The 25,887-nt window shown below is 37.7% G+C and overlaps 1 protein-coding gene across 2 annotated transcripts in view; it reads right to left on the minus strand.

Moving 5' to 3' along the window:
- The window catches only part of GABRG3 (gamma-aminobutyric acid type A receptor gamma3 subunit), a 306,909-nt gene that overhangs the window by 23,178 nt on the left and 257,844 nt on the right, over positions 1–25,887 (minus strand). For both annotated transcript variants that reach the window (XM_027904354.1, XM_027904356.1), the window contains one exon: positions 24,381–24,518. In XM_027904354.1, coding sequence (XP_027760155.1) covers positions 24,381–24,518 — 138 coding nt within the window. The remainder of the gene's footprint in view (positions 1–24,380; positions 24,519–25,887) is intronic.

Raw genomic sequence — 25,887 nt, forward strand, 5'->3', positions numbered from 1 at the left:
GTCTTATGCAATAGACACTGAGATCAAAATAGCTTTCTGTGTCCCAAGGATCTCTGCATTTGAGTTCATAATTGCCTTTGGCATTTTCAGGATGTGTGTCTCTTCTGTGTGTGTGCCTGCATGTACAAGAGCAGTGTAGCCCAGATTCGGCTTTCAGCACTTACAGTTGAAAAGCAAATTTTCCAGGCATGCATTCACACCATGAGTGCTAAAGTTTCCCATTATCATAGACAAATTGCTATATCAGTAAACAGCGGGGGGGGGAAAGAAAAAATAACTAACTCCAACAGCACTGTTTGTGCCTGTAGGAATCATGTTCAATTATATGTGTATATATGCATAAGCATGCATAATAAAAATCAAATAGTGTCAGACTAGAGTGTAAAAAGCAAAGACCAGATCCCAGGTTGTCTGAAGACATGAGATTTTTTAAAGTCAAGTCAGACCAAGACTTCCTCTCACCTAGGCAGAACTGCAAGACATTAAGCTGAGTTTGTTTCCTTGTATAATAGCAAGAATATAATATTGCAAAACACATTTTTACTTGAAGCCATCAATCTTTTTCATCACCATAAAATAATTTACATATTTTGTTGATTCTTCCTTGGATACTGAACTTCTGTTTTCTTTGAAGAGAGCAGCACTTTCAAAATATTTTTGTAAAATGACAGTTTTGTTAAATGAACTATTGCCTGATTTTTAAAAGTTAGTGGCTACATTTCTGGCACATACATTTACTTCATCTTCTGATTTTGGCATTTAGTATTGAATGTGGAAACTCACTGAATTTGTTCAAAGTTCTAATTTCTTTATACTGAACTTTTTTCGCCAGTGTCACTGGCATACATAGGTTGCATGCTAGAACTTTTCATGAAGAACTGAAATTAAGTAAAAGACCCGTTTTTAAAACTTTTTAAATTCATTGTGTCACGCAGTCATTTGAAACCTACTAGACTATATTTCTTGTGCCCATACCAATTCTTTATATGCGATACTGACAGTTTCAAAGACAGTTACACTTGATTCAATTGCAACCATTTCAGTGTCTGTATCCTTGGAGTACTTTAAGTGTACTCCAGAGATGAATGAAGGTCCATGAAAACAATTTACCTACAAAACTTATTAAAAAAATAAAAGTTTTGGAAAAAAACATTATTTTAGAGCTTGGTGGCATGATGGAAAATGTTTTGTTTTTTTGTATACTTATGTGTTTATATATTATGCAACCTGTCCTGCAAAATGCACCTATTCTTTCTTCCCAGTTGTACTACTGTATATAATGCTCTCCTTCCACAAAAGTCATGTGAAGTTGTAGCGTGTTATTTGTCTATGAGGTATGATGAGCATCAGAATTGGTCTCAGGATATTCAGGTCTATTACCTTTAGATATAATGACATTTTCATTTTGCAACAGGAATTATCATTTCATATATTATTTGAAATATGGAACTAATGAAAACAATGGAATTTTAATTTGGCTGTTGTGAGGTACAATATTGGAAAATCCCCCAAAAATGCTGTTTCATCAAGCCACATAATGGGAATAAAATGTATAATACTGTAAGTGGACTTCAATCCATGATTACCAGTCCAGTTCAATTTCTTCCTTAACAGTAGAAAGTTACACACATAATCTCTGTTTGCATTCATGTATCAACCTGGGAGAAAATCAATATACAAATATAGTGTAGCATGGCATGATCCATTACTCACTATGCCAAAGAAGTCTTTGCTATTTTCCATAGATAGCTTTTCTTTTATGTTTGAAGAACAAAAGCGAACAATAACAGATGAAGTAAAAACAATAATAAATTGCCATAGCTGCCTATGTCAGTGAAAGCAAATGCAGGATTGGAGTGCAAATTAATTTCTTTTATGTAGGAACCTTTTCCTGAGAGGGTTTTATTGATGAGCTGTGCAATGCTTTTTGAACAGAACATTTTTCACGCTCCACAGAGCACCAAATACCATAGGATATCTGAGGATACATAGCTTTAATGACTCTTGCATTCACTTTGCTCTTAAAAAGCACTGAGAACCCCCAGGTTTATGTCACCTGTCAATGACAATAACTTCTCATTTATTTCTAGGACTAAATTCCTAACTCACAAGAACTGTTTTTTGTGGGAGGAGGTCCATTTATGCTGCAGTTTGTTACAAAGTCCCATAGGACTTTGAGTGAGTTTCTAATTCGCAAACCAGTTGAAATAGTTTTCAATTAGCTATCAAGAAATCCCATGTAAACATTTTCAAATAAAATACTTTCTATTTCTTCCTCAGAATTTAATTTTACACATTAAAAAAAAAGAAAAACATTTTGCTTGACCTGATATCCTTTTTACTTAACCAAAATATTCATGAGTTTGTCCTCATCTACAATAATTGTGACTGTACTATATTAGTATGAGATCTTTTATATAATCATGGAATGGGATAACCTGTTTCTTTCTATCCATACTGACATCTAGTTCACCTCACCTGTTCCTAACATGCACTCTTGTGGATTAGTTTCCCTTACAATCTTTTGGAAGTCTGAAATACTATCTCACTGCTGGAAGCCCTTTCCTACTGGTCATGTTCCATTGACAAAGAGACTATGATGATTATCTGTTCCATTTTCTGAATTGTATGAGATTTTTCTGAAGTAAGCACTGCTGCAAACCCAAAAGTTATTGCTAAAGTAGAATATCTTTTAGAAAGGCATCCTATCATTATTTTAAAAAATTACAGCAATAGAATTGCACTATAAACCTTGAATTCCTTCAATGCCTAGTTATTCTCACTGGGAAAAACAGGTGGGTTTTTTTTAGTCTGCAGTCATCTCACATCAACTCAGACCTCGAGTCTTAGTTCATCTTTGCTAAACTGCTGAACCCTTTTTAGACAGTTTTCTTTTTCTCCTACAGGTATTTAGAGGTAGTAATAAACTATCCTTTATCCTTCAAGATACGCTTATGGTCTCTTAACATGAGGAATTACTTCCTGTCTCTGAGAAATCTTCTCTCTCACGCACTCCACAACTCTTCAAAATTATTCTTGAAGTGAAGCCATCAGAATTTTATCTTAATTTAGTAGCAGCTGTATAAACATAACATATACAGATAAATGTTGTTCGTCTAGGGAATAACCTTCTTTGAATACATATGCAAAACCTGCATTTGGTATTTTGTCCATACCTTCAAACAAGGAGTATATTTTGAAATAAAATATATTTATTTTAAGGAGGAGAGGGGAGGGAAGGGGAGGATTCATGCATGCTGAAGACAATGTTATTTTAGTTAGGGAATTGTAAAGAGAAATTCCAAGGAATAATAGTATTTGCAGAAGGAGCTTTATCACATAGTCTATCAGATTAAACCCATCTGGTGAAGCTATTTCCCACTCCTCATTATAGGTAGAGAAGCTTTATTTTCCTACAAAGGCATTTGGCAGTCTGTAACAGATGCAAGCTTCCATTTTGAGTGCTGTTTTATCTGGTAGAATGAAGAAAAATATTGATCCATATGCAGTCACACTTATTTACTTCCAAGACATTTGACAGCTGGAGAAAGGTAATTCTACTTCTGATTGAGCGTTATTTTAGCTCTTTCTTTGCCTACTCAAGCCTTTCTAAGTGGAATAGTATCATACTTTCTTACATTCCAAGCAATGACTGTTTTGTTGCTTCAAATTTCATTGATATCACCTTTTCATATATATATATTCATAATCAGGCTATGAATTGCCTTTATTAATTTCTCCAGTTTGTACCTCTGGTATTAACAGACTGGGTCTTTTTCTTTCACATCCCCTAGTGCCTTTTTTACAATGTGCTATTAATAAATTAATTTTGTGATTAGAAAAATGTTTCCTTTTTTCCTGTTTCTCTAAGCTGTTTTTCTTTAGTGTACTGTCTTCTTGGACTGCCTAGTCAGTCTGTTTGGTACTTTTGAGTTCCTTTGTGTGGAATGAAGAAGCCAGCCTAAATCTCATCCAAATCCAACTACTTCTCATTTGTTCATCTCTGAGTAATATTTTTCTTTTCTGAACTCCATGCTCAAACTTTCACTTGGATTTAGAAGAAGAGTTTTCTTATTTTAGTTCAACTGGAAATAAACTTGGCTTTAACCTGCTGAGAGTGTTAGCTTAAAATCTTAAAGACACAAAATCACAGATTTAGCCAAAGTCTCGATATCCTTCTCCTTGTTTTCTCTAGGGAATTGTTTGTGCTTATTAATTAATTATCTTTATCTTATATCCTGCACTGTGTAAGATTTAAACTACAGAACAATAAGATGCACTGATTTTTAAGGGAGTCCTGTCAAATTACACACTCTTAGAAATAAAACTACCAATGCTCTCCCTGTTGCAAATAAAGAACTCAGCGATTTTCCCTGTGTAGCATTCAATAAAACACTTTTAAATAATTTTTTTCACTCTTGGGCAAGAGCCCATTTCTTTCTACATCATCTCTGCATGATCTGGAAAAGAAAGAGTTACCACAAAGAACTGCAGAGAGGGAAAAAAAATCTAAAGAAAGGAATGAGCAAGGTAAATGGTTCAGTGACACAAAGTTGATTCACAACTCATAGTTAACTGTAGAATAGAGCCACTATAGTGCAGGATGATATCAATATTCATTGATGTCAGAAGTTAGTTAGTTTTTGGCACACAAAACCAAAAGCCATTCTGTTTAGTGAAGCCAGACCAAACCATGGATTTCTTTTTCAACTATATTAACTTTTTGAAGAGCTTATGGTAATGTGTTTGATTCTTACTTCATAGATTCCATTTTTCCTCAGCAGCAGATACTCATGCAATTACTAAAAATGCATGAGTTTTGAGGGGGAGTGGAGTGGCCTGCTGTACTTCAATGGATGAATCACCACTAAGTGCTTATTCACATGGGCCTGGTTGAAGAGAACTATGTGCCAGATACGAGCAAATTAAAAGAGAACATGGGATGAATTCTGACTGTAACACTAGAAAGTCTTTGAAAATTCAGCAACTTCAACCAACTGTTTATAAGAGGAGAAAAACTTGGGAATGGCAAAACAGGGGATTGTTTTTTTAACTATTTAATGTCTGTGCTGCTCTAGTGGCTAAAGCTCCAGTCAGAAGACAGAGGCAAGGAACACAGCATATGATTTAAAGATTTTTTTTTCCCAAACTGTAGAATCCTAGAATATTTTGGATTGGAAGGGACCTTAAAGACCACCTTCCACTAGGCCAAAACCCCATCCAACCTGGTTTTGAACACTTTCAGGGATGAGACATTCACAACTTCTCTGGACAACTTATTCCAGTGCCTCACCATGCTCACAGTAAAGAATTTCTTCCTAATATCTAACCTAGATCTACCCTCTTTCAGTTTAAAGCCACTCCCGCTTGTCCTATTACTGCATGGCCTCGTACAAAGTGCTTCTCCAGCTCTCTCTTTTAGTCCCTTTAGATACTGGAAGGTGCTATGTGGTCTCTCTGGAGGCTTCTCTTCTTCAGGTTGAACAACCCAAACTCTCTCGGCCTGTCTTGATAGGAGAGGTGCTCCAGTCCTTTTATCAGCCCCTCCCAGGACTCTTCCTCTCCTAATGTAAGGAGTCCTTCCTCTTCAGTCTGCAGAGCACTGAAGTGGTTCAGTGAGGGCACCTCAGGCTTTGGGAGAAGTCTCTGCCTGCTACAGGTCCTTGCTGTTGCAAATGTCCTTTCTTCTGCATTATTGCCCCCCTCCCACCTCTTTGTGCTGGTGGGAGAGTTTTTGGCTGCTTGTCTGTGGGCTGTGTGTCCACTGCAGACTGTGCTTGGAACCAGCTACCTAACTGCTTCTCTGCCCTCCTGATGTTACACAAGTTTTCTGCCTATCCCTGCCCCAGGAGAATGGTCCAGGCACTTCCCAGTCTGTCTGAGGTCCACACTGCTGTCCCTCCCCTCAGCAGCTCTGTCTGGGTGAGGCATCAGTCACCACCGGAATAGATCATCCACATCCTTGTAGGAGTGGGGTGCTGTCACCATCTCTCCTGGCCCTGCCCACACCTCATCATCCACTCTTCCATGAGCTGGCACCTCCTGGTCAATTTTAGGAACCCCCTGGGGTCTCCCTGGCTCAGGAAATCATTTACTGTGTACTGAGATCCCCTGCTGCACTGCAGAATGTGGCTGCACCAGAGCAGTTCACCTTGGGGAGTCTGTAAAAGATGACATTTTCATGCATTTTTGACTGAAAGGGCCAAGTCTGGTTCATCCACCTGAAAGGACTGAGTTAAAAATTTGAAGAGCTGCACTGGTGGAATGGCTATGGAAAGTCTGGGAGCTGGCAGTTCATAATTGCTCCATACCTCTGATTAGACTGCTTGTTTTCAGTATAAACAGCCTTCCTTGCTGTGTCTCGCAGGCCTGGGACTTGTAACCATGCCCTGACTTCATTAAACAACAGGACGTGAACTCCACTTCTGCTGATGTCAGCTTAAATATTAGTGGTAGCGCTTTCAAAAGCACTTTGCAGTATTGTAAATCAATGAAGTACAGGTTTCTAAGTCACCTATTCCATGTATTTACCAGGTAATTGGATAAGCATGAGAGAGCCTTTAAGCACAGCGTGCTCTGGCACCAGCCCACATTGCAGCTATAGGAATGCCTTGTTAATACTGATAGATTTGCAGTGATCCCTTACTGGGATCACTTTGGGGCTACTGCTACAGTGCATCCACAGCATGCAAGTTCCCCCCCGACTCTGCACTCCACAGATTGACCAACAGGCACTTGTGAGAGTTTTCTCCTACAAACGTTAGTTTTAAATATGTAAACAGAATCTCTCAGTACAGGTCAACTGACAAAGAAAGTATGGGACTTACATTCTATATTTCACTCAAGTCTTCTAAAGCAGAAAGTGTAGAAATGTTTCAATTTCTGAAGGGCATGGGACTGCGAAAAATGAAGTTTTTAATGCAGTACCTGAAGGGCAGCCAAAAAATGTCATTGGCATTCTTAATATAAGGCTCTGATTTATATATTTTTTTCTCCCCAGCCAGAAGTCTGTCCTGAGCTTTGCTTCCCCAAGTGAATCTGAATGCAACATGGGGAGAAAAAAACATATGCAAAAAATGGTAGCAGTTTAAAAATAACTAGCTTGGGAGACACGATTCAGTCCTGTGAGAACGAAACTCGGGAAATTAATGGTTAGGGTCCCATTTAAATAGCATAAACACCTTTAACACCTGAACACGTACACAACAGCCATCACATTTCAGACCTACTTTGCCTAAGAGCTGCCTGAGCAATAGTCTACGTTGAGAAAAAAGCATAAGTAAGTTTTTCATACAAATTACTCTACAATAAGAGTACTATTTTAGAAACCACCAGGAAGACTCGAGAGCAAAGTACGTTATTTATGCAAATTGGTCACAGCTCTCAGCAAGAGATGGTGCTTAGTATGCATTAACCTGAGGGGAAGAGTCAGCTCAAGGAAGAAGATTAGGCTCAAGTTTCACTCTGGGAACGGTGCAGTAGCCAAGTGCTATGGCTGAATCTGTTGACAGCACCTGCTTACTGAACACTACCTCTTGACATTTCAGTGATTTGCAACATATAAAACACTTAAGAAGGGCATTAGATTAGCCCAGGGTAGAGATTATAATTGTACAAATAGATGCTCAAGAAGTATCTGTCAACCGGAAGTAAATTTTGTTGTGTACATTTGCTCCATTAAAAAGCAATTTGGGGGAAAAAAAAGCTTTTGTGTGTGTGTGTTTGTTTTGTTTTGGTTAGCAAATTTTTGTTATGTTTGTGTCTGTTTGTTTTTTCTTTTTATAACAGGATCTGTTTTCCTTTGGTGTATTCTTTCTTTGACTACATATATTGAGCCTTATTCACCTGTAATTTTATTCTATCCCTAGACCCTTTCTGGGCATTGTCTCTAAGTTGTACCAGGCTGTAGGTTTGCAGTAGGAATAATAGGAATAAACACACTAGTGCCCTGCAGTAGGAATAATAGGAATAAACACACTAGTGCCCTGCTTGGGTAAAAGGCTACTGTGCTAAGGCCCTGTGTGATTTAGCCCCTGGAACTGGCACTGTTGATCAGTTATGGTAAACTTTGTGTCTTTGTACATAAATATAATGTTAGTGAGCTGATAGTGACAGGTGTAACCTCCTTAAATTGTCAGAAAATAAATAGGAGAGACTTTTAAAACTGAAGTGCTTGGAAGAGCCTGAAAGAACACTTGTGTTGCAAGTAGGTTGCTTTTCCATTAATATTTAAGTGTATTTTTATGACAAGGACCACAATATTGACATATATAAAATTGAAAATTATAGATCACCTATAAGCACTGCTCTGAGTTTTTATTACTTTTTTATGTGGAGCTCCATTTCATCAGCATTTGCCAGAGATTTTAGGGATGTACGGGCCATCTGTGAAAGAAATTAATTTTGTCCAAAAATACTACAGACTTGGGGCTTTTTACTTGGAGAAATTTCAGAAAGATTACCCCAAAAAACCCAGAAGAAAGTTCTTCCCCTTTTAAAGATTTCTTAGTACAATTTCTACCCTGGTTTAATTTAAATTGTTATTTTTGACAAGTTTGACATAAACTAATTGCTTTGACTATTTTAGAAAGAGCACATATAATTAACCACAATAAAGAAAACAGTTCAATTATGAAACCTCTAACCAGTTCCTCCCTGATTTTCTCCTTGAATAAGCATTCTTCTACCTGGTTTATTTCAGTTGGAGATACCTATCCTCAGGCAGTTTTAATTCTGTTTCATTATTTCCTTATTATGATTATTTTCCTACTTTGAGCAATGAGAGAGTTGCAATTTTGCTCCAGGTCAGCCTATCACACAGGTTATTTTAGCTCTATCATATTCCCTCTTAGCTTATGAATTGCTTTGCAAATTGTCACTTCACAAGTTTTCTGTACATTGAATTTTAATGTCAGAAAATGCAATTTTCCCTTTAAAACAATCATTAAACACAGTTTTTTGATGAAGCCAATGGGGCCAATGGGACCAATGAATAATATTTTCATTTACATACCAGCTAGAGTGACCTATACTCTTGCAAGATAACATATACATATATCTCAACCAGAAATGGGAAATATAATTAGTTCCCATAAGCACTCAGACATATATTCCTATTCTTGTGATATCTTTTATGATACTATCCATGAGTTACTAATTTTAAATCGTTTTAATCAAGGCCTGGATGATTTAAGGTTGTAGATAATATTATAAAAACATTTCTGATACAGTTCCATAGATATGAGAAAATATAAACTTAAAAGATAACTATTAGGGTTGAAGCAATATATGAAGTCAGCAGCTCAAGATTTTAAGATTATGGTTTGGTTAAACTTGGTATATATATATATATATATATATATATATATATATATATATATATATATATATATATATATATATATATATATATTGTTCCTTGCCCTCCTGCCCTCTCAACCTTGAAGTAATGAACTTCATCAATAACCAATATTCTTACTTCATGATTTTATGTCTACTCCATCTCTGGATGGTTTTCTACATAACCCCGTAATAGTTTAGATTTTTAGGAAAAAAAAAGATGAGGTGGAGGCAAAGACAATCAGGATTATTCCTTACTACAGACAGTCCAGAATCTGGACTAATCTAACTAATTATCTGTTCTAATCTGTTCTCATCTGGACTAATCTGTTCTAATCTACCTGCAGTCTAATCTACCTGTGGTATCTCTAGTGTAATAAAAACTATAAATATAAATCTAAAACTACGTCTTATGTTGTCTCTTTCTAGTTGTCGGCTGTACGTCTTTTCCCTTGAAAGACTTTCCTTAAAGAAAAGTGCCGTTCTCTTATCAGGTTCTCTCTCGCTGTGATTGTAATGGGTAATTCTTTAAACAGGTTCATGTCAAAACCAGCAGACTACAATGTTAAGAGCTGAAACCTTCTTCTTTGTTCCCTGTGTTCTGCAAGGGTCTTTTAGTGCAGAGCAGTATGTTGTTAATGCAGATTGCCTTGATTTTCCCTGCAGGAGCCTATCAAGTTTCACAAAGCTTGAAGCCCTGCCAACAGGGAAAATCAGCAGTTTCTTCCAGATAGAAATGACTGACAAAAGCCAGAATGGTCAAAGCTTTGTAGTTCTTGCATTTAGGAAGTTGCTTTTTTGTTCATTTGGTGTCTTGATTTTCATCCAATGTTTTCCTAGATTAAATGACCTTTATTGAATCTATCCACTTCCTGATCAAAAAAAAGGTTCCTCTGCACATATTCTTTCCTTTATTTGTACACCATCCTGCAGCCCTACTGATACCCAAGCTCAGTGACTGATACTGTCTATGATCAGCATAATATGCTGATCAGCACCTAATTCTAGAAACAAACAAAACAGACATTTTGCCATGTATTCATAAACTCTTATTGACAGTGGAGTATTGGTGAGATCTGAGAGTCTTGGAATCCCTTCCAGGCTCTGAATAGCAATGTAGTCTTTTCACGAAGCTTAATATACTCTGCCTCTGAAGACTTCTCATTCACAGCTCCAGCTTTCTAGCTGTTTTGTGCAAATGGCTCCAGCACCAGTTCACCAGCTTCTCATTCTATTCTCAGCCCACTTGTCCCTGTCATCTCCCTTCTCACCTGTGTCTCAGTCTTTCCTATACTGCATATTTTAATTTTCTATGACAGGAGTTTTCTTGTCCAGCCTTCCCCAAATTCCTCTGTTTTTCACTTTTCTCCTCTCATGAGCTGCTTGCCTTTCCCTGGGTATTAGTGTCCCTGTGTTACTAGTCCCAGGACCCTGATCTGAGCTTCCAGTTTCTCATCATTTCCCTGCTCTGTCTTCTTTTTGAAACTTTTAAGATTGTTTAAGGAGTTTTTTAATGACCTGTGAACAATAATGAGGCAAAGTCACCAAATGAGGCATGCTTTTAGATCAATTAATTTAGGAGAAAAGGATGACCTAGAAGACAGGATTTATTTCCTCCTGGACATACAGGACATTTTTACATTTCTCCTTCAGTGTGATCTCTTGAACAGATGGAGCCTGTACTGGGACTACAAACTCTTCAAACATGGAGGGAGACAAGGTATTTTCCCTGGAAAGTTTTTGCTCTAGATTTCTTAATTCCAAGGTGCAAGCTCTTCCTTGCATGCCTTAACTTCACACAAGTGGAACAAGAACACTTTGAACTTAACTAGCCCGCTTCCTCACAATTTTATAGCAGTGTAAATCTATTTTCACAATTTGTTATTACTTCATATCTTTCTTGGTTTAGTTATGGACTGAAATCTTTTTGAAACATAATTTCTTCCACTGGTCATACATTCTGAACAAGAAGCAGTGAAAAAATAATACTGAGCTCTTAACTGAATGAAACTGCTTAGAATTTAGCTACTTAAATGGATGGGCAGAAGACTGGACCGTAGTCTTATGAAAGTCAGGGAGGGCCTGTTTATGATTTACCTTGCTGGATCCCATAGTGAAAGAAAAAAGGAGTAGAGGGCTAGATATCTCCATGAAAATAATTCCAGGTGCTTAAGCATTTGCAAGGTAAGATTACGCGAAGGTTTAATGATGTTTGTGTGGCTGAACAAAGCTGCTACCTTTTATTTCTAGTGCTGGAAATGATCAGAGATTCTGTAATACTGCTGCTTGAGGCTGCATTTACATGGAATTGCAGTGGGAGAAAACTGGTTTGTGATAAATAAAACCAGTACATGTTTAATTCCACAGATACTGTGATAAATAGGTTTTTCCAACTTTTTTTCTCATTTCTGTAAGCATATTTAACTAGAACTAAATGTAAATATCAAAGTTTTTATATTGCAGTTGAACAAGTAAATCCTTCCTCACCCTGTTTCTTCATTCAGAGTAAAAAAAAAAAGCCTAAATACATGTTTAGTAAGAAATCATTATTTTTAAATCCTATATAATTAGTATGTTCTCTTGCCTTTTTATCAAGTCATGTAAACTTTGGTAAAATAATTTTAAATATTACATACCAATTGGTTGTCATTTTTACATCCCTCTTAAACTGATGTAAGTTACCACACTAGATTCAAGGGAAGACAGAACATCTCCTCTATTTCTTCTTAGTTTCCTGATTCTAGTGGTCTTCCTATGACATATATCTAACCCATAGATTACATTCCATGAAGGTCCCTACAAGTAGCATGAACACAGAAGACAATCTACCTTTTAGCAGCTTGCCAAACTGAATTTACAGGGTGAAAATTTACTAGTGTCAAAAGAAAGAAAAAAAAAAAAACAAGGCAAAACTCAACCATCACCAACAAAAGAAAAAACAAATAAACGAACAAAAAAATCACACACACACAAAAGAGTAGAAGCTTTAAAAGTTCAGTTTGATTTTCTCTTTTTGGTAGAAAGTGGTTTGAACACCCAGCGTTGTTAACTGGAGGTCTCATAATATTAAGTGGTGGGGAACAGAGAAGGCAGGGGGAAAAATAAAATACCCTGACAAAAGTGAATCAAGTTGAAATATTGCTATTTTTATCTATTGTGAACTGGGAGTAGATTGAGTCAGTTCTGATTCAGAGGTAAACCCATGATCACAGTCCCTCAGCAAAAGAGGACTGGGGACAGGTAAGGTAAGTAAGAAAAAGAAAAAGCCTTTCATGATGCACAATACCACCTTGAATCTCAACTCCTCACAATGAGGATTGAGTGATTACTTTCAGGAGAAACCTGGTACAAAAATAGGGCTCATGCTAGAGTCAGTTTCCAGCTTTGGCGAATAATTGCATTTATGGGCAACTCATTTCACCTTTACTTCTCACTTAGTTGAACACTTCATCATCCTATGAGGAATTTACTTTGTTCCACTTTTGTCTGTCTTTTCCTTCTACAGCAGAAGCTCTCTCTAAGAGGGAATTAGGTTTATTGAATTTCTTTGTCCATGCCCGCAAATCCTTTTAGAGTTAACACAATTCTGTAATTTTGCATTTCCTCTAGTGCAAATGCCACTGAACTGTTTTTCTTAAGTTAAAAAGGACCATGAATCAAAAGTGGGCGTAAGACTTTCTTTGTACTGTGGTTTGCTAACTCATTACAATAACATTTTTCTGCACTGTGAAATCAGCCAAAGGTGGAGGGAGAAAAGAAGAGGAGACAGTCTTGAGACTGTGACTTCAAAACAGAAACAGTCTCATCCCCTGCCTTATGCCAATGCCACTACCAGGTGAAGCTGCCACTGCAGCAGTAACACTCTTTATTTCCTGCTCCGCATGTACATGTAATGCAATCATAAGCAATGTTATTCATGCTTGCAGTTGAAGTGTTGATAAAAGTTTCAAGTTTCTTTATGGCCCACATATGACACAAGAAAGCAAGCACATGAGGGTCCAGTGCACCATGGATGAAGGACAGGGCTGGGAATTTGGTGGAGGTGAGAGTCAGTCTAGAAGGAAAGGAAGTGCAGTATGTGGGAAGAACAACCATCAGAGCAGGAGGAAATTCAGGCAGAAAAAGGCAACATTCATGAAGATCCATGCTGACCTTAACTCCCTGGAGGGAGCTTTCTTCAATCTAGTATTGAGAGTACTCCTCAAGGATGTACTTCGTTGCAAAGGGGATGGTCCCACCACACAATATAGTTTCCCTACCTCAGTGTTTCTAGTGCCTTCAAGCATTAAAGATAGTCCAGGTTTGCTCCTTGGAGGTTTTTGATGATGCCTGTCCCAAGAGCAGACACATCCTGGAGGCAACTTGAGTTAAAAAAGCATGAATTAATTCTATGGGTGTAAGCTAGAGGTGACCTGAAGTTCAGCTTTTGCTGAGACAATTCTTGCAGGCAATGTGGAAACCTGTTCAAGGACTTGCTTTTTTTCAGACATGATACTCAGGATGTGTCCTTAGCAATAGCTCTCTCTATTCATTTAAATAAGAACAAGCTGAAACAAGATTTTTTTTTTCACATTTGAATGTGCTTCTGTCTTTATTTTAACACAGGCAACATTTGCAAAGTCTTCCTCCTTTCGAAGGAAGCATTTTAAAAAAACTGGCAGACATGTTCCCTCTCAGTGGAGGAATAGGAGAATAAGGATAAAATAGAGAGTTTGGAATAAGAGTGTGCAAATTGATGTCACTACAAACAGACATTTTAATATTTTATAGTAAATTTTTATTTATATAAATAAATATTTAATTATAATATCTTAAATATATATTAATATATATTTTATATATATATATAATATAATATATTAAAATATATAACAGTTAGGGTTTTGGTTTTTTCTGGGATGTATCCTTATTAAAAAAATTGACTAGACAGAGAGGAATTCAACCCAAAGTGTACAAAGACACATCTTAAAACTACGATCTGCTTTCTTTTCTTCATTTTTTGAGTAAAGATTTGTATTATTTTGAAAAATGTCCAGCTACAGCAGGAAGATGCATGGGAATTTCAATACACCTTTAGCATCTTCATGTGTTTAATAGCAACCTGCATCCAGTGAAGAATGTATTAGATGCATATTCTTTTTTCTCTTCAAACTGCTTTGTAATACTTCTATGACACTCCTACTTCATTATTGTAGGAAAATTTCTGGTTTGAACTGGTATTGCTGAAAGAATGAGGTTGTGGATATGAAGAGCAGAAAACGTTCCATATATATTTTTTCACTCTAACTACTCCTACTTGAAGGAGGTTTGCAATTAACTTTGATACAGACTTGAATCAGAATATAGGTAGGGATTCTGTACTACTTAGATGAAAGTCTTTATTTTATACTTACCTAAAAATAAACTCTTCTCCTTTGGCACAAAAACATGCGCTGTTTTGTTTGGGGGTAGGGAGGGGAAGGTGTGCTAGAGGAGGGTGTTCCCATGTCCAAGACAGAATTGAAAGATTTGTACAAGCTAAAGGGAACTTACTGCAGTTGCATACACTTACAACAAATAGAAGAGGACTAGCTGTGGGTTGTTTCTTGCAAAGAAAGATAATGTGTTCTAAATATTTTGCATTGGGGAGCAGCCTATAGATCTTCAGGATAACTAAATATAATTTTTCCAATGCCAGCCCTTATGGGTCATTTCAGAATGCAAATTTTTATTTTTCATCTTTGCTGAGGATAAATATAAGATCATAATTTCTGAGAAAGACCAAGAGGTTTGGAAAGAAATCCTGACAATAAAATACCCCACTCCCATGCAGATTTATCCTATATAAGGATATTGTCTACTATTATAGTTCACCACTGTTTTATAGAACAAGGTCTGAAAGACTAAATATATTCACCTACAAGACTCATTCAGGAAGGCAGATTTATCTTTTCAGAAGCACAAGGCCACTGGCAGAACTTAGTAGAGGTCACTTGAGTATTTTGAGATCCTTGACCTAATGCCTTGTTCTTGTACCTTGAGATTATGTATTTTACTACAATACAACTCCAGTCCACACCTTGAGTTTGTCTCAAGCTCAGTATGATTAACTCCCTCTGATGTAATAAGGAATAGTCTTCTGCCAAAATTATTTTGTAAACACTGCTATGCACCATGGTCTTCTGACAGACAAGATTTCTGTCACAGTCATACTACACATGCAAGCGTCAATGATTCACCTCTGATTTTCTGTGGGATGCTGTGGCAGTCCCTTTCACAGCATGCTTACTTACATTTCGAGAACGCTCTCATGTTGTCTCATAGCACCACTTTGGTTGCATTTGCCGGAAGGTTTAGAAACTTTCTGAACACTTACTCTTGTACTGTGCCATTTCCTTTGCTTCTGACTGCGCAGCTCACAGTGCCAGATCCTCTGGCAGATTAAGGTAAGATGAATATTGGCCTCAGTAGGCAGTAGATAAATCCAGCATCAGGCAAGTAATTATAAAAGAGATTTTGGTTCTTGCCAGTATAACTACAAAGTAGAAGGTGATCACTGAAACTGAGCTGTTATTATTATGAACAAGGCCTGAATGTTGTGAGCTTTAGCTGCAGAAAAGGGTCCTAGTGGCAAAGTGTACACAATCAAATGGAACAGTTCTGGAAACATGACCCTGATATGAAGGAGTAAAGGCTAAATTTAGAGATATCTTGCTAGCAAGTGACTAGTCTGTGCTGCACTTTTTCTTAGGTTATGGGAAATTAAAATCTAAAAAGACGTGTAGCAACTTTCTGCAGCATGTGAATAGCTGCCTCATTCTTTCTGTATCTTAAAATTTTCATTAAGATTTCAGATTCAGAAGCGAATAAAACATTAAATATCCTGTGCAATACTGTGAGTTTTAAATCAAGTACAATTGCCGCTTATGAAAGACTTTTAGATAACATTGTAGTGACCCAGGGCAAAGGCCAAACCTTCACAGTTTGCATTAATATAAAACTTTTGATTGAGCCAGCCATAAATCCCCAATATAGTGATGCGATGACAGAGAAATAGGAATAAAAGCCAGAGGTGCTGGAATAGCAAGTCTAGCAAGAAAGGTGTTCTCAGCTGAATGAATGCAAACAGGCTCAGAGTTCTTATGTCTTTCCACCCCCATTATGGTGATAATAATAACAGAAATTTTATTGTCAGTCTGCATTGCAGGTCAGAATATCTCAAGATATGTTTCACGATGTGAGTCAAAATATTCTGTCTACGTTGTGCACGTAATTAGAAGTCAATACAACTTATTGATCCAGTTTTGGTTTGTATTTTATGTACTGAAGACACTTGTAAAGCCATTCTGACTGCAGTCATGGTGTTTTTTTCTATGGAAATACTTCCCTCTCTCCCTGCTGATTTAGCCACCATGACAGCACGTCACTGCCTTTATAAACATAGCCCAGCAGACCAAGGTTTGATTCTGCAGGCCTGGGTATCATATACATGGCAATGTGGCTTCTCATTTGGCAAAGTCTGGCCACACAATTATCCTCACAGACCTAATTTTGCCATGGCATAGCAAACTTTTTGCAGCAACTGAAGGAGCTGAGAATCTCAGAATGAATCCCTAATAGCTACCAGCTTACCACAGTGTCATCTAAACTGGGCAGGAAAAGGTGCAGATGAGAAGAAATGACTGCTAGAAAGGGCTCTGTTGCTATGAAGAATTCACAACTCTGTTCTTTAGAAATAAGGAAGCAAAATGAGAGGGGTTATCTAATTCTTCATATTGCTATTAAATATTAAATCACTCTTTCAACCTCAGAGGAGAGCTCAGGTCAAAATTCCAAGGTCTGGGTTATGGCTACTAGGGAACAGAATCAACCTTGTTGTCCTCCTGTCCTGATGACTTATCCTAGAATGGAAAAATGATGTAGCTTCAGCAGAGTGGAGCAGAAGATCAGGACTTCATGTACATAGAGGAGTGACAAATACAGTGTTGTCATTGGATGAGTGAATGAGGACATTAATTCAGGAAACTCCTAAAGTCAGACACATAAAAATCTTCCAAAATATGAAACTATCAGATATAAATATCAGCTGCAGAAAAACATAATGGAAAAACGACCGCGTTTTTTTCCCATACAGTATGAAAATCTTTAAAAAGGACAACTTGAGGGCCTTTAATGAGGACAACTGGATATTTTTTTCAGGGAGAAATCACTTCCTGCTGAATTTTTTGCCTAAGAAAAAAAAGCAGGTGAAGACGGTTTCCACTGTCTTTTTTTTTCTACTTTTGCCTTTACCACTAAATATGGTTACTTAATTTCTTATCTCTCTCACCATTTGCAGTAGTAAGTAGCTACACAAAGGACACTAAGCATTTGTCTCTGCAAGGAAAAGCATAATAATGAAACCAGTTATATATGCAGTTCTGCTGAACTTAGAAAGTATGGAGCGGATTCATATTCTCTCCGCTCCTCTTATTCTAGTTAGCTTTTTTACCACTTGTGAACAGAATAAGAAAGGTGTTTTTAGAGCACATTTCAGTTATGTGACTCATATATCATTAAACTGAGCTTTTTCTAGTTTCTAGTGACTAAAGAGTTACTCACATTAAATATAGAGTTAAGGCTTCTACATTTCAGTATCTAATCCCAGGCCAGCACCAGGGAGATGTTCTATTAACTTCAGTGGGCTATTGATGAAGTTATAAATCACTCTCTTCAGAAGCTGTCTTACTATGAGACTTTGTGAGGCTTTTTTATAACAAGATGGGCAACTGCTGGATTTGCAGGGCAATATAAAAGTTTTGATTCCCACAAGTGGCAGTCAAACTTGCAACCAACATAGGAAAACACTTTAACAGACTAGAAATACTATTCATAATGGTCTATTTATTTATTACCTTTCTTACCTGAGTGGCTAATGACAAAGTTATCAGACTCTATTACATGAATTGCTGTTAAAACTAAAAATTGAAATTTCTCCTAGAAAAGTTGAGAGTTTTTCGAAATATGGATTCTGATAGATTGCTATTTGACATGTGAATATCTCAAAAGTCAATACTGTTGACTATCTCTGCTAAAATGGGATTTTTTTTTCCAAATTCTGTTTCAGAGATAAAACTCTGTCAACAAAAAGATTATTGCTAAATCTTCTCATAACCAGGCTAATTTTATGTTTTCACATAAATTGGTATTTACTGTCAAAAAATAAGTCCTACACTGTTTGTTTACTTCGTGGGTTTCCGTGTCTGGGTTTTAGTAGCAGAGGAAGGTGGGGGGTCTATAAGGGTGGCATCTGTTAGAAGCTGCTAGAAGCTTCCCTTGTCCTATGGAGCCAATGCCAGCCGGCTCCAGGACAGACTCCCTGTTGCTGGCCAAGGCTGAGCCAATTAGGAGTAATAGTCATGCGTCTGTGGTAACATATTTAAGAATAGAGTCTGTTAAACAGACTTTTTCCACACACAGATAGGAACACACTGAAGAATATTATCTAGCACCAGGGGAAGGCAGCTTTTGAGATGCTGGAATCCAGCTGCCACTCCGCTTGTGCCAGGTTAAGAAAAAAAAAAGGGGAGAATTCTCCTTCTTCCCTTTTGCGCTCATATTAGGAGTGAGGCATGACAGGATAAAGGGAGGTGGGGACAGTATTTAGAAGAGGAGGAGCACTGTCTGAAATCATAGGAGCCCAGAGAAGATCGCTGAGGGCTGTAAACCAAAGCCTAACCCTCAAAGCAATTGAGATTATATGAAACCCTGAGTGAAGAGGCAGAACTCCTGCAATGCCAGGTAAGTGAAAATAAGACACTTTTTTCAAATGAGGCATTGCATTTTTCTGAGTCTCCACCCATCTGCTTCAGGATACCATTTGGTTAAGGACAGTCTGTGCAACACAGTCAGCTGAGGTAGCGTGTGCTGGATCCCAACAAATTAAGCATTTAAGGAAAAAATTCCTCAAATTCACATTTGTCCCGGGAAGAACACACAGATAACAAGCACTCTCTGACATGTCATCAGGACTCAGTGGGATGTTAAAAATATCAATGACTTTAAAATCCAAATGTTTTATAAATATTCATTAAATAAATGTCTCCAGATGAGTTAGCTGGTACATGAGATGGTGTGACTGAATCAGATCATTAAAAACAAATATGCACAGACACAACCACATTGACATTTGTGCATTTTTCCCCACTTGTTGTCAAGACTGTGAGAGCACCAACAGGCTGATCTGTTGCTCTGATCAGCCTGTGACCATCCTTCTCTGCCACTCCTCATGCAACCTTTCCTCAAGCTGAGGGGCTCAGCTGCCTGCTGCCACCCTGACCTTGCCTTGGCAGTCTGATGGCTGGGCTGAGTGGTGATCCTGCTCCAAGAACATAGACCTATAGGGTAATGACTGGACTGCTGACTAGCCCTGGACTGGCACTGGTCAGTCTGGCTCATCTTGTCTGGGTACTCCTTGTGGGCTCTCTGCATCTACAGCTAAGTGATCTGGGAGCATTTAACATCAAAAAGTACGCAAAAATGAGCATCATTCCCGCTGTGTAATTCTTTGAGAGTGTGTTGACCTTTTTTTTTTTCTTGTCTTTGCTTTTGTTTCCCCCTCAAGTTTATTTGGAAGGTTAGGACTCAGAAACCTGAAATTTACTGCAAACACACACAGAATGCTTTTAAGGATGATGTTCTCCCTCTCTCTCCCATTGTCTGGGTCACCTTTCAATCGGCTGATTTGCAGTTTTAAAATCCAAGAACTTTCTCCTTACATGCAGTTTGTCCTTTTTTCACATCTCAATGCCAGATGGCTTAGTATTCCCTCTACTTTAATTATCTTTGTCAGCCTTTTTTGACATTGCAGCAAGAGAAGTGGTCTTGCTATGGTATCTGAGTACCTTGCCAACAGGGGAATTTTTCAATACTTGTGAATTAGTTGGTATCACCTGACAGTGAAGGCTTACTTAGGGTGTAAGACAAAGGTTCATGACCACAGCATCATCACGGTGATTTCTGCCGTTTATTCCATATAATCACCATATGCAATAGGTACTTGTTTTGTTGTTTGTATTTTAGCATGAAATTAAAAAAAAAAAAATAAATTTCAGGAAAGAAACTGTACACCTTGTACAGACACCAATGAAGACTTCACCTTGCTGCCAGATTATTGTAAAAAAAAGTTAGTCTTCTTGCAAGTGTGAAGCACACCACTGTGGCAATGCTTTAAGCCATTGCTGGTTCAACACAAGACATGACAACCTTTCTCATCTTATTTCAGAAATACATTCCGTGACAGCTGGCTTCTTACTTATGTACTGTTGAAATTGTTATAGATTAGCATAAACTTTATTTAGATGTCTGAGAAAGGTTTGGAAAGACTGAAAAACTGTCAAATAGCAGAACTCTGATAAGCAGTAAATCTAGTCATTGCAGAGAAATTGACTACCAAGAAAGGATTGAAGCAAATGCTGGAAGAGCAGCAGCGCGTTGCCGTGTGACCAGTGTGACCTCTTTATTATAACCAGAACATGGCTGAAGAGGAGCTAAAAAAGAGATCCACAAACTAGATACGGGAAGGTAGCACTACAGCAGCTCTCACATTATGTAGATGAGCACATAATTTAGTGAGAAGTAATAGTGCCATAAACGAGCAGAAAGGTGTAAGTCAGAAGCCAAAAAAGAAGTTAGGGTTTTGAATCCACCTCCTGTTAGTGCAGGACTGCTCCCTGCAGTACATTTTCTCATGCTTTGCCCAGTCTGCTTTTAAATGCCCTCTCTAACAGCAGTTTTCATAATTTCCCTTGGGAGGAAGAGATGATGTTTAGTGCCTTTGTCAGAAAGCTACTGTTGATATCCTGCCTGCTTCCCTTTTCCTAACTCCATCTCATTAGTCCAAATGATCCCCTGTGCAGCACTCTGAACAATCCTGCTCTTCCTTTCTGTCCTCAGTCTGCAAAGGGGTGGTAGCTGCCAGGGCTCCCACTTGGTTCAGAGGGGCCTCAGGCAGACCCAGAGGCTGGTCAGTGGGAACTGGTCTCTTTGGAGAGCAGCACAAATTCGAGGGGAGTCCTATACCCTTAGTGTCCTAGGGGCAGCCTCAGTGCAATCCCCCTCTTCAGACAGCTTGAGTGTAAATGTGATACAGATCTTCCATGAGAGAACCTGGCATCTCTTTTTTGACCACCTGTAGCCCCCCGTGGCATAGCTGTAAAGGAGACGTGAGACCTGCAAGCAGTAGCTGCCACCTATCCTTTATCAGACTGCCCAAACATTAGGAAACAGCAGCTTCCTAACTCTCATACTTCTTGGATAAAGCTTTTATTCCGTAAATAGGTGTGTACCATAGTACAGATACCTCTTTATTCTACTTGATCACATATACTTAGACACTTACAGCAGGTAGACACAGAATTACCTTAAATTTTGTCTGACACATACTGTTCAGTCCTATGTGGGTTGTATCCTGCCCCCTCCCTCAATTTTTGGGACTCCTTCCTCTGTAGAATGTGACAGACTCAAGATTTTTCAATGTACCTGTTTTTTCTCGAGTCCTGGCCCTAGGTTTGCGCATGACAGTAAATACTGTTGATATTCAGTAAATCTGCCCTTAAAAGTACCTTAAAATATAGTGTTAAAAAATATAGTCGATTTTATGCAAACTCAGGCCCATGTGCAAACTCAGGGGTTTATTTCCCACATCTCTCATGTATTTGTTGACTATGAGTACCTTTTCAGATATCTGGTAAAATGAACAACTCATTTTTACAACCTAATGACACCTGATGACAATTTGACTCATACAATTTACATTGTTTCTTCTAAGTTACTTTTCACAATCTCCTCATAGGGATTTTGATGAATTTTTTTTCCAATATTTGAATAAACTCCAATTTCCAAACATCTTTCTGCCCCTGTGATGCCTTTATGACAATAGAAATATCATGTGGCTCCAGTAAATTCAGTTCAACACTGCTACTGGATTTGCACTCACAAACATAGGTGAGCAGAAAAATCAATAGCAATTATACAAAAAATATTGTGTCATCTCACTCCTAAGAACTGGGCATATACTAAAAAAACCATAAGAAATAGATTTTCCCTTGTTCCACATTATCGATTCACTTACTTGAATAAGACCTCTATAAATATGGTTTTGTCCCAGCGAAGGAAGAGTTTAATAGATCTGTTTATCGAGACACTGTCAATATCTTAATATGGCTGTCTTGGTAAATCTTCTTGCATCCTGATGTAGCAGTTCTTGGTGGAAGCTCAGGATGGCATCACTCCTGATGTAAGCAAAGCAGAAGGAGCTGGGCTTTCTCTGCTGCTCCTACCACCCCTTCCAATGAGCTCCTGGTTGGTTTTGGCTGGGGTAGCCTTCCTTTTCTTCACATTAGATAGTGTGGGGCTGTGTTTTGGATTTGTGCTGGAAATAGTGTTGGTAATAGTGGGATGTTTGCATTATTGCTGAGCAGCAAACCTTTTCTGCTTCTCACCCCACCCCATCAGCAAGGAGGCTGGGGAGGCGCAGCCAGGGAGCTGGGAGGGGACAGGAGCTGGGAGGGGACACAGCCAGAAGAGCTGACCCCAACTTGCTACAGGGATATCCCAGACCATATGGCATCATGCTTGGCATATAAAGCTGGGGGAAAAAGGAGGAAGTGGGGGGATATTCCTAATGGTGGTGTTTGTCTTCTCAAGTCACCGCTACTTGTGAGGGAGTCCGGCTGTCCTTGAGGTGGCCTGACCGTAGGAAGCAGTGAATGAACTCCTTGTTTTGCTTTGCTTGTGTGCACAGCTTTTGCTTTGCCTATTAAACTGTCTTCATCTCAAAGCACGAGTTTTCTCACTCTTCCAAACCTCTTTCCCATCCCGCCACAGTGAGTGAGCAGCTGCAGGGGGCTGAGGTACCATTGGGGTTAAACCACGTACACAGACACTTTAATGATTTGGCATTTTGTACGTGACTGTTATCTGCCAAAACCCGATTTAATTTATGGGAAATTTGCATTCCTGAGAAACTTAAACACTATAAGGTTTTGTGTCCATAACAGAACTTCTACGTACGTGCTGTTTGCAACATTTTGTTCTGCTAAACCACCAGCTTAAAATATTCACTAAAGCTTTAATGACTCTTCATTAAATTCATATAAAAATTGCTATCCGATCTTGAGAATACAATGCTGATGTTAGTGGGTGGGCCATGAGCCAACAGCAGTAGTTTCACAGATTTATAATTTTTTACAATTAACATTATTCACAGTGTTTCCAAAATAATAGCTTAGCTTTGCTTACATTTTGAAAAAAAATAAATATATTGGATTTTTCAAAAATTTAACACCAGTTAAGCAGAAGGTCACCTCTAGCAGGTTCCCTCAGCAGCTTCTTGTAAATTGTAATCACAGAGATGCCTGCAGAGTCACGTATAAATTTTAGATATTGTGTGAATTTTATGAGAATCTATCCAGTTCAAGTAAAATGTATTCTATCTAAACATCTTTTTTTAATATATATATATATATTGGTGCTATTATAAGAAACAGCAAAATTTCTGAAGAAATAAAATAGTCATGACTAGGTTTTAATTACAGTCAACTGTCAGAGTCACTAACAAGGGCATTTACCAACTGAGAAATAAAGAGTGCCTTTGAAATATTAAGAGAAATATTAAACCTGTGGCTGAATGGTAAACTAGTATTAAAAGTGTCTAATGTCACTAACCTACCATTGTATATAAAATCTTCCTTCTTTAATTTATGGTGAAAATGCATTCAGTGCAAATGAATGGCCAAATAAACTTAGATGAGGAATGAGAATCATATTGTAACTTCAAGTATATAACCAACAGCTATGTCAACTTAGTATTTATTCCTCAGTTTGTGAAATAACTACTAGAGAAGAAGTTGTCAAAAAAATCTAGAGAAAATCAATGTTTTTGAGGTCTGCACTTTACAGATTTTAATATGAACATTGGTATACATTGAAATCAATTTGCATTCAAATGAAAACAAAATGGAATAAATATTTTTAAATAATATGATTTCCAGAAAAAGCTCTACTATTTATTTAATTCTTACCTGCAGAGGTTTTCACAATTTCTGAAGTATTTCTGAGACCCATAAAGTCAAACTGATAGAGTCTCCAAGATTTCTGGTCAGCAGCCTCCACTGAGTTTTTCCTCCATCTGTAAATCATTTCCTCTTTAGGGTAGCCATCTAGAAATTAATATGTATGTATATGAATATATTGCATTTCATAAAAGAAGGTATTGCAAAACAGTATCAGTTCACTGTTTCACTGCTATTTGGGAATACCTGAATTTCTGATTTAACGCTTTATTGGTGGTGTAAGTGGTATAATTCAGCTCGAGTTGTACGGCACACAAAAATAGAGTCATAATACTGGCAAGCCTGTGATTTTTCACAATCACTGTTTTTTGATATTGGAAAAAATTACTGGTTCCATCAGAAGCAGATCTCTTCAGAGGTCCATGTGATCTTTGACTGTACTAATCTGAGGTCCAGACACAGAACGGAAATGTATTGCTATACATAGGCTCTGAAGAAGCTGTGCAAACCAATAGACTGCAAAAAAAGGAGAGTCTCTCAGTGTAAGATGTGAACAATTGAAAAGGACTCATTGTTTTGAAAGTTGCGATAGTTCTAATGTGGAGTGTGCTACTGCACTTCTGAAAGTAACTTCATACAGTGCAAAAGAAGCAAATTTTTAATTAACATGGGAATTGTAGAGTGATTATGCCACCATGTTACTTCTAAAGGCTTTGTATTTAATTAGTCATCAACTGATTTCTACAGCTGAAATAGCTTCTGAAAGTCTTTATCAGCTTAGCACTCAGTGGTCATAATTAATCCTCATGCCAATATTTAATTTCCTTTTTGTTAGAGAATGGCATTTTCCAATAGGAGTACAACAACAAATCTTCAACCAGTCCAAAACATAATAATAAACCATCTAGAAAACAGCACACTCATTCTAGCTAAAACCAGATTACTCTCTAATGCATAACACAATCAATTTTTATTCATCTAATTAATAGAGTAGATGTAGATTATAAGGCAAATTAAAAACCTAACAACAACAATAGATGGTTAATATAAATGTCCCATCAGTAATTTTTTTTTCCCATTGGATACTGATAAATTTTTATATTTGCATCTCAAAACAACTTGTCTGGTCACAGTGCTATTTCCTTGATGAGTGTCTTCTTAATCTTGTTGAAGGTTCCACCCTGCTGGGGTGCTGCTGTAAGGTGTGAATGTCCTCATTTATCCTTCTCACTAACATGGCAAGAAAAATAGCCGCAAGCACCTTAGTTCTAATCTGTAGAAAATGACTACGTGTTAATTCCAGATGTCACATTTGTATATTTTCCGTCAATGTAAATAAAGAAATAACCCATGAAGGACCCGGCTGAGTAACAAACACTGTTCTCCTTGAAAACTCTTACTGCCAAGCAGATTTCACTGCAAATTCTGCTGTGACAGTCTGTGAGACTGACCTAAAGGTTAATTTTTTTGGCTGGCAGATTATCTCAGAGGATGCAGTGCTATAGTAAAAGAAGTC

Source organism: Empidonax traillii, unplaced genomic scaffold (genome assembly GCF_003031625.1).
Source record: "Empidonax traillii isolate 1590-97213 ecotype Southwest subspecies unplaced genomic scaffold, ASM303162v1 scaffold1045:size364108, whole genome shotgun sequence".
Classification (NCBI taxonomy): domain Eukaryota; kingdom Metazoa; phylum Chordata; class Aves; order Passeriformes; family Tyrannidae; genus Empidonax; species Empidonax traillii.